Source organism: Schistocerca piceifrons, chromosome X (assembly GCF_021461385.2).
Source record: "Schistocerca piceifrons isolate TAMUIC-IGC-003096 chromosome X, iqSchPice1.1, whole genome shotgun sequence".
NCBI classification, from domain to species: domain Eukaryota; kingdom Metazoa; phylum Arthropoda; class Insecta; order Orthoptera; family Acrididae; genus Schistocerca; species Schistocerca piceifrons.
Window position 1 is genome coordinate 766983732 of NC_060149.1, and position 21225 is coordinate 767004956.

A 21225-nucleotide genomic window follows, 5' to 3' on the forward strand; every position below is an offset into this window, starting at 1 on the left:
TGAAAGACAACATCTGACGCCAATGCCTCACCATAACTCCGGACATGCTTTACAGTGCTGTTGAGAACATTATTCCTCGACTACAACTATTTTTGAGGAATGATGGTGGACATATTGAGCATTTCCTGTAAAGATCATCATCTTTGCTTTGTATTACTTTGTTATGCTAATTATTGCTATTCTGATCAGGTGAACACAATATACATAAATGAACTTGTGGATGACATCGGAAGTTCACTGAGGCTTTTTGCGGATGATGCTGTGGTATATCGAGAGGTTGTAACAATGGAAAATTGTACTGAAATGCAGGTCTGCAGCGAATTGACGAATGGTGCAGGGAATGGCAATTGAATCTCAATGTAGTCAAGTGTAATGTGCTGCGAATACATAGAAAGATAGATCCCTTATCATTTACCTACAAAATAGCAGGTCAGCAACTGGAAGCAGTTAATTCCATAAACTATCTGGGAGTACGCATTAGGAGTGATTTAAAATGGAATGATCACATAAAGTTAATCTTCGGTAAAACAGATTCTAGACTGAGATTCATTGGAAGAATCCTCCTTGAATACTGCTCAGCAGTGTGGGATCCGTACCAGATAGGGTTGATAGAAGACATAGAGAAGATCCAACGGAGAGCAGCGCGCTTCGTTACAGGATCATTTAGTAATCGCGAAAGCTTTACGGAGATGATGGATAAACTCCAGTGGAAGACTTTGCAGGAGAAACGCTCAATAGCTCGGTACGAGCTTTTGTTGAAGTTTCGAGCACATACCTTCACCGAGGAGTCAAGCAGTATATTGCTCCCTCCTACGTATATCTCGCAGAGAGACCATGAGGATAAAATCAGAGAGGTTAGAGCCCACACAAAAGCATACCGACAATCCTTCTTTCCACGAACAATACGAGACTGGAATAGAAGGAAGAACCGATAGAGGTACTCAAGGTACCCTCCGCCACACACGGTCAGGTGGCTTGAGGAGTATGGATGTAGATGTAGATGTGGATGAAGCGCAATCTGTAGCACATTTTTTGAACTTTTGTAGTTTTTTGGTTCTAATAAAACCCCATGTCATTCCAAGCATGTATGTCAATTTGTACCTCTCTATCTACATTATTCCGTGATTTATTCAGTTTTCAAATTTATACTGACTTTTTGATCACCCGGTATATAGGTATTATTTAGAAATGAGTAGAAAACAGTATACACTTATGTGCAACTTATAATCTTCGTACACCGTGAGACGAAAAAGAATATTAGAATTCGGAAAGCCAGGGACGCTAAGTTTCACGTAATGTTTGTAAACATTGAATACATAAAGCTCCAATGCAGTGCTGTCGTGGAAAGCATACACTGAAGACACAGATGACCGCAGGTACGCCACATCAGTTTCAAGCATTTCTTTAGTAACCTCCCAAAAGCATACTGCAATTAAAGTGACAAATCGTTCTAGATATGTAGACATCGGTAAGTTCCAGGGCTCAGTGGACCAGAGCTAAAAACCTGATCTGCTACCTAATGGAGCAAACTCTCCTAAACGCTTCATAAATAAGAAACTAAGTTCAGTCACTTGTTATGTTGTTTTTATTTATACGATTAATGCTTATTTTGGAAACAGTTAAGCACGGTGCTAGACAGAAAATGCACCTTTGTTGGTGAGACAATTGAAAGAAAACAGCCTTTGGTCACTGTTTTTAACGAATTAACCGGGTTTCAACACTGCTAGGAGTGTCTTCCTCAGATTTTAAATAAAAAAATGGTTTATAACATGGTCACAGAATTATGACTAAAAACGTATGCTACAGAGTCTAAGTACAGAATCATCGTGAAAGACTGGCAGTACTTATGTGTCACTTATAAAATAATAAATATGTCAAAAGGGCATTAGTCACAAAGATATTTAAGATAAAAATTGTGATGGCGAGCCACTAAGGGCTGCTCATTACTTACGTGGTTACAGGTTGCAAACGGACTTATACGGTTTCAGTCATAATTCTGTGACAATGTTATAAACCATTTTTTGATTGAAATTCTGTGGAAGACACTCCTAGCAGTGTTGAAACCCGGTTAATTCGTTAAAAATAGTGACTGAGGGCTGTTTTCTTTCAGTTTTAACTATTCGCGGTATCTGAACGTGCAGCCATGTACAAAATTTTGATGGTGAGATTTTTCCGAACGAGAGGACTGATAAGAGTGAGTGAGGCGTGCTTACCTTATGAGATCCATGAGGGTGTCGACGGTGGTGACGTTGCGGGAGCTGCCAGAGCGCGCGATCTCAGACGTGTCGCCCCTGCCCGGGTGGATGGCGGACGACAGGATCATGCCGAGGATCACAGCCGATACGGTCGTCGTGAAGTAGTAGAGGATGGCACGCGCGCCTATCTTGCCCGACAGGCTGAGATCCAGCGTTCCGATGGCGGTGATGATGGACGACATGATGAGCGGCAGGATGAGCGACTTGAGCATCTGCAGGAAGATGTCTCCCACGAAGGAGACGTACATGATCTCCCTGGGAGTCCATTTCTCGGAGCGGGAATGCCTGAGGATGACGCCGAAGGCGACGCCCGAGAAGACACCGATGACGGTGAAGATGGTGAGCAGGTTACTCTTGAGAAAGGCGATGATGTGGCTGCGGAGCGCCCGGGGCGGCATGGCGAACTGGCTAGACGGCCGAGGGCGCGGTTGCTTGTCGGCGGACAGGGGGCTCCTGCAACACACGCCGCACACCGCTTTCTGCAGCTTAACGTCTCCTCCACATACAGATAATGCATCGCTTGTTATTGCATAGCAATGGAAAGGAAACACACTGCTGGTCAGCACCGTGGAGGCGGCGTGCAACAAATGTCATATCAGCATCGAGTGTACCACAGGTCTGCTGTGGCCAAGCGGTTGTAGGCGCTTCAGTCTGGAACCACGCGACCCCTACGGTCGCAGGTTCGAATCCTGCCTCGGGCATGGATGTGTGTGATGTCCTTATGTTAGTTAGGCTTCAGTAGTTCTAAGTTCTAGGGGACTGATGACCTCAGATGTTAAGTCTCATAGTGCTCAGAGCCATTTGTACACAGCCATAGTCTAACATTTTTCCTCCAGACGGACTGCCACAACACAATGGTGAACTGGCGACACCGGTGCTTCTTTCTCAGTTAATATCAACCACCAACCGAACTCTTAAACCAACGCAGGCAGAACATACGTTGCTACCGCTAAATATATGATTCTGACTGACCTATTACATATTAATTACTTTGATATCACGAAAAAGGTTTTCCGTTTTTGTTATTGTTTTATGGTTGTATTTTCGGCTTCAGGGATTCCCTTGTTACAAGTTTCGAGTACTGCATACTTGGCGCCAAATATCTTTCGATTAAGTTTTGCTTTATTCTGCAAATCTCGCGCTATTCTCGGGATAAGCTATCTAATCTCTTGCTTACTGCTAACTTTGGGCATTCGCAGCACTTTGGAGTTAACAGTAGATATCGTTAATGCAGCTGAAGGCCAAGAACGATCAAGTAAAAGTCATAATAATATACTTATCTGCAGCTTCTAACTGGGTTTAGGACCTGCAACAGAACCTAAAATTTCCGTGTAGTTTTTGAGACAATAGAATCGTCTTCAAAATTCCCCATTTTTAATTAGATTTTCCACACTTCTCTATATCACTCCAGTTGAATTGCAATACTTCTTCAAATAGTAGAATAATTTGCCACCCTCGCTAATAACCAACGATGAACATTTTATTTCACACAGTTTCCCGTGTTGTCATAGGCAGGTGTATATTCTCTCCAATCGCGCCTTTCTCATAACTGACAGAATAGTACCTATAAAAAAGGAATGACTATGGTGTTCCTGAAATTGCATCGAATTTTCCCATAATTACTCAGAGTAGAATAGGAATGCAGGACCTCCCGTTTGGTCATCTCTTATGACGTTACTTTAGATGAGGCGGTAAATGTTTAGCACTTTTCTGATTAGCAGTGCAGAGATTCATCTTTACGTCACGGCCTTCAGCCTACGCCTAGTCCCACGAAACATTGAAATGTACCTTTTTAATGAAGAGAGATTCACCTAAATGTTGCTGACTGAGAGACCGGGTGGCGGCAGGGGCGGGAGTGGGAGTGTTGGAGAAAACTTTGAATACCAAGAGAACCTGCCACAAGAAGAAATCCCTGTTCTTTGGCACGCCTTCTATGAAAGACAGGGAGACTCCAGAATGTTTCATAACAGCAACAGAAACATTAGGCACAGAGATCTGGCACTTTCACTACCGCATAACCCGCAAGATGCCACCCGGCATATCTCTCTGCTACAATACGATACATAGAACAGAGAGCCACACAGTACATAGTTAAACGCAGAAATTTTACGTAAATATCATTCCAGTACATCTCGGTTAATTAAGGCTTCAGTGTGGGTTTAGTGTCAGCATGAGCGTTTCTTTGTGGTTGATTAGATCGAAGAGGCGCAGAATTCCTGTGTAATTATTACTGCTTTCATACTATAAAATCGTTAGTAAATTATACGACCTAGGGTAGAATACACCTGGAGGTATTCGTGTAGCGTAGCAATAACGCAGCGTTTTGTTATATGACCCAAGAGTCACAGTCACCCACGTGATATTATTACCTGAGAATGATAATGTGTAGACCCATGGCGTGAAACATCGTATAGTCTCATTTGAATGTAAAATAAATGACAGTATTATATTAATTAATTGCATAGTGGCAAAACTGTAGCTTGGAAAAAAAAGTTTCTTACAGATCAGTTGTTCGACCCATAATGAAATATACCTCATGTTTGCAAGATCCACGTCAGATCGGACTACCAGGATACACTGAGTGTATACCAAGAAGAATGGTGCGAACGGTTACAGGTCTGTTTTACTGCCGAGGGAAAGAGAAATATAAATGCTAAAATATATTAATTGGTGAACACTTACAAGGATTGCTGTGTATCTAGTGAAACCAAATGGTTCAAATGGCTCTGAGCACTATGGGACTTAACTTCTGAGGTCATCAGTCCCCTAGAACTTACAACTACTTAAACCTAACTAACCTAAGGACATCACACACATCCATGCCGTAGCGGTCGCGCGGTTCCAGACTGAAGCGCCTAGAACCGCCCGGCCACTCCGGCCGGCCTAGCGAAACCCTTCTTAGATAATATCAAGAAACGGATTTCGTAACGCAAACTACAAAATTTATCTGTCCACTATACGTCGACCCCGCAGTAATTGCAAAGATAAAATTAGAATTAGAGTAACAGGTGCTCACAAAGAGAGTACAGTCAATCATTTGTCAAATGCATCATTATCGAATCAAACAGAAAGAAACCGTAAAACACTGTACAGCTCTCTGCCTCATGCTTTAAAGCACTGTCCAGTTTGTAGATGTGGACCAATACATTCTAGGCGCTAGAGGAGATCGATACCCTGCCTGAGCATCTGCGTAGTAATCGTGTCGCCTCATATCATTATACGTAGGAGGCCGCCCCCGGTAGCTGAATGGTCAACGTGACGTGCCACAGGGGAGTGTTACGGGACCATTGCTTTTCACAATATATATAAATGACCTAGTAGATAGTGTCAGAAGTTCCATGCGGCTTTTCGCGGATGATGCTGTGGTATACAGAGAATTTGCAGCATTAGAAAATTGCAGCGAAATGCAGGAAGATCTACAGCGGATAGGCACTTGGTACAGGGAGTGGCAACTGACCCTTAACATAGACTAATGCAATGTATTGGGAATACATAGAAAGAAGGATCCTTTATTGCATGATTATATGATAGCGGAACAAACACTGGTAGCAGTTACTTCTGTAAAAGATCTGGGAGTATGCGTACGGAACCATTTGAAGTGGAATGATCATATAAAATTGATTGTTGGTAAGTAGGGTGCCAGGTTTAGATTTATTCGGAGAGTCCTTAGAAAATGTAGTCAAACAACAAAGGAAGTGGCTTACAAAACACTCGTTCGACCTATACTTGAGTATTGTTCATCAGTGTGGGATCCGTATCAGGTCAGGTTGACAGAGAAGATAGAGAAGATCCAAAGAAGAGCAGCGCGTTTCGTCACAGGGTTATTTGGTAAACGTGATAACGTTACGGAGATGTTTAGCAAACTCAAGTGGCAGACTCTGCAAGAGAGGCGCTCTGCATCGCTGTGTAGCTTGCTGTCCAGGTTTCGAGAGGGTGCGTTTCTGGATGAGGTATCGAATATATTGCTTCCCCTACTTATAGCTCCCGAGGAGATCACGAATGTAAAATTAAAGAGATTCGAGCGCGCACGGAGGCTTTCCCGCAAGTGTTCTCCCCGCAAATCATACACGACTGGAACAGGAAAGGGAGGTAATGACAGTGGCACGTAAAATGCCCTCCACCACACACCATTGGGTGGCTTGCGGAGTATAAATGTAAATGTAGATGCAGACGTATTGTGAATCCTCTGGGCCCGGGTTCGATTCCCGGCTGGGTCGGGGAATTTTCTCCACCTAGGGACTGGGTGTTGTGCTGGCATCATCATCATCATCATCATCATCATCATCATCATCATCATCCAATCACCCTCATCGACTGCAGGTCGACGAAGTGGCGTCAAATTGAAAGACCAGCACCCGGCGAATGATCTGCCCGACGGGGGGCCCCTAACCATACGATTAAATAAATAAATAAATAAATAAATAAAACATACGTAGGACTACTTTGTTTCATTCTCTGTACGTCAAAATGGTTCTCATTTTATGTAGTGCAATGAGGACCCAGTGATTTATGAGTCATTTCATTTCGACAAGCCATCCCATTGAGAATAGATGGGGCCGGCCGTGATGGCCGAGCGGTTCTAGGCGCTTCAGTCCGGAACCGCGCGACTGCTATGGTCGCAGGTTCGAATCCTGCCTCGGGCATGGATGTGTGTGATGTCCTTAGGTTAGTTAGCTTTAAGTAGTTCTAAGTTATAGGGGACTGATGACCTCAGATGTTAAGTCCCATAGTGCTCAGAACCATTTGACCATTTTTTTGAGAATAGATGGAAATCGGTGCCAAAACGCTGGCTATACATCGTTTCAGTCGAGAGACATGTTCGCCTTGGCTGTTTACCGCTGCGTTACAAGTTCAGTGGGATTAAAGCCGCCGCTGATGAGAGACAATTGTCGACTGTGCTGCCAACTTGCTGTCTAACTGTGGATCTAGCAAGTTCTGCCAGACTTTTGACTCAGTGGTTTGCTGCTGTGCTACTTAGTCTGTGGGGGGGAGGGGGGGGGGAGCAGGGTTTAAGCTTAAGCTACTACTGACGGTGAAGCGTCTTTTGTATGGGGACTCAAGGCCTACAGACTCTTTGGTTGTTTTCCGGAGAAAAACACACACTGCCTTTTCTCTATTAAAAAAGTTACCGAGTAATTACATCTGAGAATACATCTTATGAGGAACTGTTGTACTTTGCGAAGGAAATGAGGTAATGGTGCACGTTTACTGTCTAATTTGATGGTCTAACTACCTGTACGCCGGCCAGTGTGGCCGAGTGGTTCTAGGCGCTTCAGTCTGGAACCGCGGGACCGCTACGGTCGCGGGTTCGAATCCTGCCTCGGGCATGGATGTGTGTAATGTCCTTAAGTTAGTTAGGTTTAAGTTGTTCTAAGTTCTAGGGGACTGATGACCTCAGATGTTAAGTCCCATAGTGTTCAAAGCCATTTGAACCATTAACTACCTGTACGACTCTCCCAGACAAAAATGTCACAGAACATTTCTACCTGCTTGGTAACGTACAAACGAATCTGGAAGAAAAATGAAAGACTGGAGCAGTTTAAAAGGATACGTTACGTTATCGCGGCAGCCTGCTCAATTAAACAGTTGTTAGTGAAATATTGAAATGAATTTTAGGAAAGTTTGGTTCACCTGCAAAGGAGACCGCATAGCCACCAGTGCGATTCCTTCTTGAATACTGCTCGAGTGTTTGGGATCCGCACCAGATCGGGATAAAGGAAGACATCGAAGTAATCCAGAGGCGGGCTGCTAGATTTGTTACCGGTACAACACGAAAGATTGAACAACACAAAATTATTTCGGATATGCTTCGGGAATTCAAAACGAGGATCTCTGGAGGGAAAGCGGCGTTCTTTCCGAGGAAAACTATTGATAAAATTTAGAGAACCGGCATTTTAACCCGAATGCAGTACGATTCTACCTCCGCCAACATACATTTCGTCTAAAGACGACGATGAGAAGATATGAGAATTTTAGGGCTCATACAGAAACACATGGACAGTCGTTTTCCCTTCGCTCTATTTGCGAGTGGTACAGGGTATCCTCCGTCACTTACGGTGCTTGCCGAGTATGTATGTAGATGTAGACGCAGATGAATTTTATTGGACACGTTATTGATGCCACACGGAGATTTCATTGTATCGTGGCAATGGCAGAATCACGTAGGCCACTGTGCGTGTATCTTTGGGGAACAGCGCCGATTGCACTTTTTGGGAAAAATATTCATAAATGATGTGTGTGTCTTTTTGTAATGCATACTGACTCACTCTGTGTAACAGCTCATTTAAGGCTGTGAAATTCCGCGGTCCTGCTATGTTTCGCTGTGTAACTATTGTGTGTTAGAACTTTTTGCTCATTGTAAGTCACGAAAGTTCTGAATATTAGAATATGTGCGTAGTGGCATTTTCGTTAGCACTGAAGCGTGGATGGAAGGGTCGCGTGTTTTTGGGCTACTTAGGATCACCGTGTCCAACAATGCGCACGAACCTAAAATCTGCGAACATGACAGCATTACAAATGTAGTAGTTTGGATCAAGTTACTGATAAATCACATGAAACGTAAAATAATGGCATTAGTTCGGAAGCAGATAGATTGTTTCTTATGGAAGACTATTAACACTATATATATTTTAGGACTGTCTTGACAGAATCATATTCATAATTTCGATTACGTCTTCTTGAAATGTTGTATGGTGTTAAGTAAAATGTAATGAATTAATGTCACGCGCCCATTATCCTTATCTGAAAGGTCAGTAGTATTTTGAAAAATGATGGGATATCGAATAATTTCTAGTTGATGTAACTAGCTTTAATTGTAAGATTTCGCCGCTATAAGAACCAACATACAGTTCGATGGAAATTCCAATAAAATTTTTGTATCTTGTACTGTGGCCTTCGTATCACGTGCTGATCTTGACTACTTTTAGCTATAATACATAACAAAAAAATCCTTTTTCTGAATTTTCAAACTGCCTTTGTAAGAGGCAAGCAACATACCGTGGTCATAAATGTAGATGTTTGTTTCTCGGTAACATAATCTCATTATGAACTTCTTGTCTGCTACTCAGGAAAACAGTCACATTTATATATCTACACTAAAACAACGATGGAGTAAAATCCCTTACTGTATTATCTACGTAACTTTTTAACCCGGTGCTGTATTCTCTGTTGAATTGAAAATTCTGTTTAACCGCATTTTTATTACACGGACTACATGAATTCAGTGGTGTCTACTGCTGGACCTAAGACTGTTTCGTGAGCCAGTAACGACTATCGTACTGTCGTGGTGTGAAGATCGAGCAAATGATCACCGGTGTACTCTATAGATTTTACCAGAAAGTGCTGGATCCATTTATGTTCCGACAACTACAGTTTTTCCCCCTGGTTTCTGTGAATTACTGATGACGCATGGCGAGAGACTGTTTCACAATACTTATGCTAACTTTATCTTGACTAACTTAAGTCAGTGCAACATCTTCTAGGAATTCAGCGAGAAAATTACGCACTGCACTGTACGTAATGAATGGAATTTTTACAGTGCGGCACAGCTAAATACATTGAAGTTCACGTGATACGAGATTTTCGAGATGAAAGGAAGTGTGTTTTCTGATGGCAGTGGGAATAAATTATAGCAGGATAACTTGGAAACACACGACGTACATTCAACAGTAGCATGGCTGCAACAGTCCATATGGCCAAAATGATTTAATACCGTGGTTCTGGCTGCCTGTTAAGTGCAATTGATTTACCGAGTCTGCGTCGAAAGGAAGCGGGACAGAATAGCGAACACATCTGAATGGCAGTGCGTCTATCCAATGCAGCACATGCTCTGGCTAGAGACTTCAAGGTAGGTTCTGGACCGCACATCCCTGGTCATCATTTGTTTCGAGAGATTTTACTGTATGATCGGCGCTCGGGCTGACTTATTCACCTCATACAAAGGCAGACCGTCACTCTGTGAAGGTACCTGGAATAAATAAATTTATTACATGAAATGTATTCGCAGCTGTGTACTGGAATAATGACAATGAAAATTTGTGCTTGACCGAGACTCGAGCCGGCCTAGGTGACGGAGCGGTTCTAGGCGCTACAGTCTGCAGCCGCGCGACCGCTACGGTCGCAGGTTCGAATCATGCCTCGGGCATGGATGTGTGTGACGTCCTTAGGTTAGTTAGGTTTAAGTAGTTCTAAGTTCTAGGGGACTGATGACCTCAGAAGTTAAGTCCCATAGTGCTCAGAGCCATTTGAACCATTTTTTTGAACCGGGACTCGAAACCCAATTTGCCGCTTTACAAGAGCGGTCACCTTAACCGCTTCTGCTACGAGTGCACGAATCGCCTCCAGACCCAATCTCCGATATATCGTCTTCTGTCACAATCTGCTTCGTACGTTACGTATATTTCAGTCTGGGAAGAACAGATTTATTGAGAGTCGAGGGCCTGATATTGGCTAATAAACGCAAAATAACAGTGCATGTCCGAAGGGACATTGCATCGTACTTCTTAATAACGCAGGTACTGCTATTTCGTACCCGTATATCAACTTTTTGTTTGGAGATACATGTCTGCAACTCTTGTACACATTGCAATGCCGTATCACACACAACAGCTCGTCGATAGATTACCAAATGAAAATGGCACAGCCCTATGATAATGTGGTATATTGTGCGGTAATTTGTTTTCTGCATTTGAAATGGAACAAAGCTGCAACAAGATGGTGAAACTGTACAGTAGCGATACATCATCGCGTGACACAGTGGTTACTTGGCGCACACGTCTCCTGTGTGGTGACACAAATGTGAATCAGACAGACAACGTCTATGAAGAGAAGTGGAGACGCTGGTGCTCGAAGACTGATGTATCAAAATCGTAGCGGATGTGTAAATATTGAAAAACAAGCCATGAATCAGTTTTCAACCTCTTGCGCGTCATTTTCAACACGATAAAGGTCACTGCTCTCTGAGTTCCGTAGCTACTCAAAACCATTCAATGAGCCCGACGAACCTAGGTAGTAGCAGAAAAATGCCAATCCAGATGACCTCTTTAGAGGCCTAATCACGCTGGATGTATCACTATGACCTCGCGACAAAGGAGAAAAGCAACGCGTAGAAACATGTTGATCCACCGCCACTGAAAGTGGCGAAATCCACTCATGATCGGATAGAGCGATCTTTACTGTTGTTTTGCGACTGTCAGGATGTGACACCAACAGATTACGCTTGTTACGGGCAAGCCGTCACAGGAGTATACTACCGAAACCTCTTTGAGAGGTATCGGAAAGCTGACACGGTAAAGCGTCGTAGAAAGCTGCCCAAGAGCGTGTTTTACTCCACCTTACCCCAGCTCAATGCGCACGTGACACAGTCACACATGTAGCTTCTTTGGACAATAAGTCATTCACCGTTGTGAAAAATGTGTCGCACTAAAGGGTGAGTATGTAAAGAAAAGCTAACATCACCATAAATTTCATTGTCACTACTTTTTCTTCCAGGTGATAGTAAAAACTTCACTCTCCCACTTTCCTCGCTACCACGACTGCTCCCAGGAACACTGAGTTAGGCCTGGAGAATAATTCGCATAGTCTCTTTACGTCGTGCCCCCTCCCACCATTCCTTGGGACACGTTACAACCTTGCCAAGTTTGTGGACAAGGATTGACAGGGCAGCGACACTGTTCTCTTCTGGGGCAGCATAATGTCAGTGACATATACGCCGTGTGTTTCGTAAGGCAATGCGCCCATCGGACTGCAGTTTTAAGTAACGTGGCGCGTGTCATTGCACTAGGCATGACTGGAGCTTGCTACTACATTTACGTCTACATCTGCATCAGTACTCTGCAAGCCACCTGACGGTATGTGGTGGACGGTACTTCTGGTGCCATTATCTGATCCCGCCCTTCCCTGTTCCATTCACGAATGGTCTTGGGAAAAATGATTGTTGGGAAACCTCTGTATTAGCTCTAATTTCTCGAATATTCTCGTCATGGTCATTTCGCGAGACTTACGTGGGTTAAATTAATTTGTTGTCCGACTGTTCCCGGAACGTGCTCTATCCGAATTTCAATAGTAAACAACCTCGTGGTGCACAACGCGTCTGCCACTAGTTTATTGAACATATCTGCAACGCTCTCGCGCCCACTAAACAACACTGTGACGAAGCGGACTGCTCTTCGTTTGATATCCTTTCTCTTCTGTTAGTCCTACGTGAAGTGGCTTCCAGAGTGACGTGCCATGCTCAAGTATCGGCCGACCAAGTGTTTTGTAAGCCTTTTCTTTCATACATTTGCTTAAGAATCTTCCTATGAATCTCATTCTAGTGTCTGCTTTTCCTAATATTCGTTTTATGTGGTCATTCCACTTAAGACCTTACTCATAGCTATTTTACGGTAGCTACTGTATCCAGCAATTTGTCATCAATGTTGTAGTTGTACAGCAGTGGATTTCTTCTTCTACACTACTGGCCATTAAAATTGCTACACCACGAAGATGACGTGCTACAGACGCGAAATTTAACCGACAGGAAGAAGATGCTGTGATATGCAAATGATTAGCTTTTCAGACCATTCACACAGGGTTGGCGCCTGTGGCGACACCTACAACGTGCTGAGACGAGGAAAGTTCACAACCGATTTCTCATATTCAAACAGCAGTTGACCGGCGTTGCCTGGTGAAACCTTGTTGTGATGCCTCGTGTAAGGAGGAGAAATGCGTACCATCACGTTTCCGGCTTTGGTAAAGGTCGGATTGTAGCCTATCGCGGTTGCGGTTTATCGCATCGCGACATTGCTGCTCGCGTTGGTCGAGATCCAGTGACTGTTATCAGAATATCGAATCGGTGGGTTCAGGAGGGTAATACGGAACTCCGCGCTGGATCCCAACGGCCTCGTATCACTAGCAGTCAAGATGACAGGCATCTTATCCGCATGGCTGTAACGGATCGTGCAGCCACGTCTCGATCCCTTAGTCAACAGGTGGGGCCGTTTGCAAGACAATAACCATCTGCACGAACAGGTTGGCGTCGTTTGCAGCAGCATGGACTATGAGCTCGGAGACCATGGCTGCGGTTACCCTTGAGGTTGCATCACAGACAGGAGCGCCTGCGATGGTGTACTCTACGACGAACCTGGGTGCACGAAAGGCAAAACGTCATTTTTCCAGATGAATCCAGGTTCTGTTTACAGCATCATGATGGTCGCATCCGTGTTTGGCGACATCGCGGTGAACGCACATTGGAAGCGTGTATTCGTCATCGCCATACTGACGTATCACCCGGCGTGATGGTATGGGGTGCCATTTGTTACACGTCTCGGTCACCTCTTGTTCGCACTGGCGGCACTTTGAACAGTGGACGTTATATTTCAGATGTCTTACGACCCGTGGCTCTATCCTTCATTCGATCCCTGCGAAACCCTACGTTTCAGCAGGATAATGCATGACCGCATGTTGCAGGTCCTGTACGGGCCTTTCTGGATACAGTAAATGTTCGACTGCTGCCCTGGACAGCACATTCTCCAGATCTCTCACCAATTGAAAACGTCTGGTCAATGGTGGCCGAGCAACTGGCTCGTCACAATACGCCAGTCACTACTCTTGAAGAACTGTGGTATCGTGTTGAAGCTGTATGGGCAACTGTACCTGTACACGCCATCCAAGCTCCGTTTGACTCAATGCCCAGGCATATCAAGCCTGTTATTACCGCCAGAGGAGGTTGTTCTGGGTACTGATTTCTCAGGATCTATGCACCCAAACTGCGTGAAAATTTAATCACATATCATTTCTAGTATAATATATTTGTCCAATGACTACCCGTTTATCATTTGCATTTGTTCTTTGTGTAGAAATTTTAATGGCCAGTAGTGTATCTATGCGCAACTTTTTACATTCATTTACGTTCAGAGCCAAGTGCCAGTTCTGTGCAGGTCCTTTTGCAAACTGTTACAGTCTTCTAGCGTTACTGTTTTCTTCTAGACAACCACATAACCTGCAATCAGCCTTATGGAGCTGTCGATGTTTCCACTAGATCATTTATAAGTATTATATACCGTAATGCACTTATCACAATACCCTGTGGTATACCTGAAATTACCTTTACATCTGTCGATTTTGTTCCATCAAGAGTGACGTGTTGAGTCCTCTCAGCATGATGTGGTCCGATACTCGGTAATAATATTTTTTTCGCTAAAGAGCAGTGTGGGAGTGTCACATGCCTTCCTTCAGTCTAGGAACAGGGCATTAATCTTTAAGCGCTGATGTCTACAAGACTACTGCAGATAGGACATAACACAGTCTAATTGAGCAGCCCCTACCGTACTGACCAGACGTATTCGTATACTTATATGGATATGGTGTCTGTTCTTTCGGACATGTCCAAAAGAACAGACACCACTAATGACCTGCAGCCGTCGAGAACGAAATTAGAATTATATATTAATACCTTCAGCTGCTGACGGGCATTGATATATATCAACGGGGACAGGTGAAAATGTGTGCCCCGACCGGCAATCGAACCTGGGATCTCCTACTTACATGGCAGACGCTCTACCCATCTGAGCCACCGAGGGCACAGAGGATAGTGCGACTGCAGGGACTATCTCGCGCACGCCTCCCGCGAGACCCACATTCTCACCTTATACGTCCACACACTACATTCTTAGTGCCCTACCCAACATGTCCGAAAGAACAGACACTATATCCATATAAGTATGTAGTTCTGGAAATACCGGCCATGACCTTCCTCTTCTGTGCGGATGCACACATATTACGCGAACTCTTATGGAACTTGGTAAGAATGTCTTCCACGAGTAATGAGCGTGTTGGGTAGGAACACTACGATGTAGTGTGTTGACAGATAGCGTGAGAATGTGGGTCTCGCGGGAGACAGTCCCTGCAGTCGCACTATCCTCTGTGCCCTCAGTGGCTCAGATGTCTTCTACATCGATGTCTTGTACCTCGAACTCAGTTACGTTCGACTTGCCTTACCAGCGACTCAACTGGCGACGGCAAAGACGGTTTATCGGATCCTGCAAGGCGGACGACTCGATAACGTCGTGGAGAGGAGTGTGGAGGACAATTCACCACGTAACACTGGACACTGACGTCACGGCGATGTGGTATATCACTGTCAACGGTAAACAGGTGACCAGATCAAGGCTACATGCGATCCATATGGTAGACTCATCCACGTGCACGAGCTGTGGCGTTCGAGAGAACGATGAACACCGTCTTAGCTGTGGCGAGTCTACGGCAGTGTGGCACTTAGTGAGGCAAATATCAGCATATTTCCTTCGAGTAACGCCGAATCATATCGACCCCAATACTATCTTATTCCCGGATGAGACGTATTACCCACGCACGAAAACTAATGCCATAACGAGGCTTCGTGGACATGCCGTGCATTATTTGTTTCAAGACGGCATTAAGGGCACTTTAGACTTTTCGAACTATTTGCAGGAACGACATTGCAAGATCCTCCGTAACCCAAAGAATCGAAAATATTTTTCCAATTATATGTGGAGTGCGTTCCTCGACCCTCCACGTAGCTGGAACGTCACAGGTAAGAGAAACTAAAATTACAAGACGATGATAGAACACTACACGGTACAACGTGGGATCTACCTTGGTCATTACGGGAAGTCATACCTGGATAATACAGCAGATGGAGAGTTTCGTCGTGAACCCTCGCACTCTATAGAAGTATTTGCCCCATTTTCTCTTTTTGTCCCCGGTGCGAAAAGGTCTTTGCAGTTTTTGTTTCCCATCCGGTGCAGGATGTAGCACCGGTTAATGGTGGTATGAATTCCACCCTTAGGTTTTGTTTCATGGCTTCCTTAGCCCCGCACTTTGCTCTTTTTCTTTATGCCTTTTGCTACAACTATAAGCATATTTTAGCTATGTGTGTCCCCAACTCCACGCAACGAGTGTACTTACTGGTTTTAAGTTACTTACTGGTTTTAAGTTACTTATTGGTTTTAAGTTACTTACTGGTTTTAAGTTACTTACTGTTAAAAAAATTAAAAAAATAAAAATTAAAATAAATAAAATAACAAAACATTCACTATAATACACCAACTGCATCCTTTGTACCACATCCCCAGGATAGGAGGGAAGAGACATCGTGGCCAGGCCTCGGGTTGCGATAAAATAAAGAAAAAATGGATAGAGCGTCTGCCATGTAAGCAGGAGATCCCGAGTTCGAGTTCCGATCGGGGCACACATTTTCACTTGTCCCCGTTGATATATATCAACGCCCGTCAGCAGCTGAAGGTATTAATATATAATTCTAAAGACGTAATTGAGTCGTGTGGCAGGCCACAGTCAGTGCCACACGAATGCGTCAACACGTTACGTCGGTGCTAGTGATAGTTTACGAAGGTTCCTGCTTTGATAGACGATCGTGAGTTCGGTATTCATTTTGTTGGTCATGTGTACAAATATTTATGTATTTAGAATCACAGCAGTACTGAATACACCAACACGAACGCCCAAGATAAAAAGTGGAAAAAATATCAAGTGTAATAACAGAGACAGGTAAAGTAATTGAAATTCATATAATTTGTGTGTAGAAGAGAGAGAGAATAGAAGTAAACAGAATTACGTAATGGGGGACAGGTCCCCTTAAAACATGCCTGCAAATATTTTTACAGATTTGCAGGGTGTCATGTTAACGTGGCTCTCTCTAAAAATATGTCTACAAATTTTTCACTGAATTCATGGGGCGTAACATGACATCACATCGTCTCGGTATCTAGCTTCACAGTCTTTGTTCTGCCAAGATAATGGATCACTTGGGCTATGAATGAATTTACTGAGCCGATTTCTCAGCTTCAAGCATTGTTTGTGCGTCTTTGTTGGTTTACTGGGTTTTGATGTGAGTTATCCACGGAGTGGTCTACAATGTGCTGCACAAATGACTTTGCGTGCACTGAGACTCTCAGGATGGTAAACGGTTCCGATAATAATGGTTCAATGTTTCCAAACAATAAATCTGAAGTCTCCTTGCTCATGTTGTAAAATAACTGAAATCTTGCTCTTTAAGCAATTTAGAAGTACCACGTTCGCTCACGTTTCCGTGCTAGTATGAATATATCCATAAAGTCTTTTAGACTCCTGTTGATTACGGTTAATTAAGTTGACTAAAGCCTTAAAACCATCTTCCCAATACGCAAGTGTGCCACGTTATTAACGCCGAATCACTTCTGGCGTCGAGTAACACGCATGGCACGGTACGTTTCACGACAGTTGCCATGCCACGTCGGTTGGCCTGCGGCACATCGCTGTCTACGGAAGGCAAGTTCAAGAAAAACACTGTTGCAATAGGTGATGTCGTATGTCTGTTACTTGGAGAGTTGGATCGAAACATAATTTCCTGGGAATTAACAGTCGATCCAACGGCCAATCCCAGCGAAAAACTGGTACTCTCGTATACCAGTCGGGAGTCATTCAGCTGACAGGGAACTGGAGAATCTGGCTGCAAATAGACACGTCAAGTGTGAATACCACATTGAATTACAGCTCGTGTGGAATATCAAGAATAACAAGCACACTCTAACCCGCAGGTCTGTATACGCACAATAACCTGAACCGTTAAAATAACTGAGGATTGCCAGTAAAAACTTAGAAAACAGAAGGCAAATAAATGGTGACCGCTGTGTTAGAAATTACAAACAAAACGTCCAGTACTATTATGTGTAACTCGTATTATAGGAGTATACGCTAGTCAAATCTATTTGTATTCTGAAATTGACTCTGAATCGTGCCATTTTCATCACACTATGCGACTATTCTGGCAGGTTATTGATCTGACGACAGCGTAACAAATGCTCAAAATTGTACTAATTTTGTTCTAGCTTCCTAGGGTAAGCGGCTATTTTGTGTAAGACTACAACGCTGTCGTCAGTAGCACAGTTTTCTGTCTGATATACACACATCAAAAAGGCTTTCCTTCACCTCGGCTTCTAGAGTTTTGGAACCTGCACAGAAAATTGGAATAGAGATCAACATAAACATCATTTCCGCCCTTTTTACTGCTCATGAAAACCACACATTACGTGTCGTACCACCATAGAAAAAGACCTTCAGAGGTTGTGGTTCAGATTGCTGTACACACCGGTAACTCCAATACCAAATAGCACGTCCTCTTGCATTGATGCATGCCTGTATTCGTCGTGGCATACTATTCACAAGTTCATCAAGGCACTTTGGTCCAGATTGTCCCACTCCTCAACGGCGATTGAGCGTAGATCCCTCAGAGTGGATGGTGGGTCACGTCGTCCATTAACAGCCCTTTTCAATCTATCCCAGGCATGTTTGATAGGGTTCATGTCTGGAGAACATGCTGGCCGCTGTAGTCGAACGATGTTGTTATCCTGAAGGAAGTCATTCACAAGATGTGCACGATTGGGGCGGGAATTGTCGTCCATGAAGACGAATGCCACGCCGATATGGTCGCACTATCGGTCGGAGGATGGCATTCATGTATCGAACAGCCGTTAAGGCGCCTTCCATGACCACCAGCAGCCTATGTTGGCCCCACATAATGCCACCCCAAAATAGCAGGGAACCTCCACCTTGGTAAACTCCGTGGACGTTGTGTCTAAGGCGTTGAGCCTGACCGGGTTGCCTCCAAACACGTCTCCGACGATTGTCTGGTCGAAAGCATATGCGACACTCATCATGCCAGTCCTGAGCGGTTCATTCGGCATGTTGTTGGCCCCATCTGAACCGTGCTGCTTGTTGCCGTGGTTGCAAAAATGGACCTAGCCGTGGACGTCAGGAGCGAAGTTGCCAATTATGCAGCCTATTGCGCACAGTTTGAGTGGTAACACGACGTCTTGTGGCTGCATGAAAAGCATCATTCAACATGGTGGCGTTGCTGTCAGGGTTCCTCCGAGCCATAACCTGTAGGTAGCGCTCATCCACTGCAGTAGTAGCCCTTGGGCGGTCAGAGCGAGGCATGTCATTGACAGTTCCTGTCTCATTGTATCTCCTTCATGTCCGAACATCGCTTTGGTTCACTCCGAGACGTCGAGACACTTCCCTTGTTGAGAGTCCTTCCTGGCACAATGTAAAAATTCGGACGCGATCGAACCGCGATATTGAACGTCTAGGCATGGTTGAGCGACAGACAACACGAGCCGTGTACCTCCTTCCTGGTGGAATGACTGGAACTCATCGGCTGTCGGACCCCCTCCGCCTAATAGGCGCTGCTCATGCATGGTTGTTTAGATCTTCAGGCGGGTTTAGTGACATCTCTGAATAGTCGAAGGGGCTGTGTATGTGATACAACATCCACAGTGAACGTCCATCTTCGGGATTTCTGGGAACCGGGGTGGTGTAAAACATTTTTGACGTGTGTATTAGACTAGGATTTGGCACAAAGAGTAATGTTTTGAAAGCCGGTACAAAAACACGCGTTTACGGTCAATCTAGTAGCAGGGTATCCGAAAATATAAGCTGCCGAAGATGTCTATTTCCGTATTACATTCGTAACATTCAGCCGGTCCTACGTGACAAGAGTATATCTGTGTGATATCTTTGTATATAGGGTTTTCCACGCCGTCTGTTACTCACTACTCACTACTTATGCAATCACGCTGCAAGTATCTTAAGGCGGAAGCTGCCAAGCGCTTTGGACGCATTTCAACTAAATGCGCGCCAAGTAAAACTAATTTATAGTCACTGTGGTTTTCATCTCTGAAACTATAAATCGTTCGTCATCCGTAGCGCCGTTCGTGGCGCACGGGCGTATCACAACTCAAGTCTATTTGAAGTCCTGGCAACGGCAAGACTACCACTGCGTCGCGTTCTGCTTGTCCTTCAACGGTATCCTACTGCTTCATCTACATGTGGAGGTCAATGTCAAAATCTGATAAAAAATGCAAAAATGCACATTTTAACGTTAGGACCAACGTGAATGTCTAAAAAAAGATTATGAATACATATTTAAAGTCAAATTAGTCACAACTGATTTTATCATCATTGTACGAAACAGTTCAACACTTAATCGCTGATCTGTGGTACGCTAGGTCTACGCAGTCTGTGTTGGTGTCCGTATGGATGACGTTGTGTTGTATTCAATTTAAATATAAAGAATCGTGATAGCAGTAAGGATGTAAAACCTGCACAGTTGCTTTACAGAACCGTAATGTGGTGCTCTTCAATTGACTTCTTACGTTCCCTAGATCCACAGAGCCAGTTCACAGGGGACTTTAGCTTAAAGAGCAATACAGGTCTCTGTAGGTTCAAACGTAGGTCGAAATCTGTATGCGAGCGTCACCAGAATTGAATAGCAGACAAGGTTTTCACTTCTTCTCTCCCTACCTAGGTTCATAGTAAATGTGTTTCCAGACTAGTCGAGCACATAGTTATTAGGTAACACGTCACGCGGGAAACAGCATGGAAATTTTCAGAAAGAAAATTTTCTACAGTAATTTAGTGCTCTTCTTTCGAGATCTTCAGCACGGGTGTGGGGTACACATAATTCTGATGAACTGAAGTTGTAAAATCTTCCCAAGGTACGATGTATTCAGTATATACCATTCTTTGTGGTAACAGTTTATTATGTAAATAATATATCGCTAGAATATTACTGAACAACGTTCCGTAATTTCTAGACATCTGGTAAGCATGTGGTAGATTATTACCCTATCATAATATGGTTGCGTACTCTCAGTGAACATCTTACATGACCTACGAAGTAAGTGCTGTTGACATTCACTATTTTATGAAATAAATATTCACATTCAGTGTGGAGTCTCTGTCTTAACGGAATGACAATGCGAAGATGTATTCCGTTTTTTTTTTTTTTGTATCGTGCATTTTCAACGCCCCGACGACGAAGATGTCATAGGGGATGGAGAGAGAGGGAGAGAGAGAGAGAGAGAGAGAGAGAGAGAGAGAGAGAGAGAGAGAGAGAGACCATTTCTCATTCATTTCCGTCCAGTTGAATTAAGGCCATTGGAATCTTAGTCGGAAG

At 44.0% G+C, this 21225-nt stretch overlaps 1 protein-coding gene across 2 annotated transcripts in view; it reads right to left on the minus strand.

The window, feature by feature from the left end:
• The window catches only part of LOC124721299 (excitatory amino acid transporter 1), a 700822-nt gene that overhangs the window by 164382 nt on the left and 515215 nt on the right, over positions 1 to 21225 (minus strand). For both annotated transcript variants that reach the window (XM_047246208.1, XM_047246207.1), the window contains exon 2: positions 2214 to 2708. In XM_047246208.1, the coding sequence (XP_047102164.1) occupies positions 2214 to 2708 (495 nt within the window). The remainder of the gene's footprint in view (positions 1 to 2213; positions 2709 to 21225) is intronic.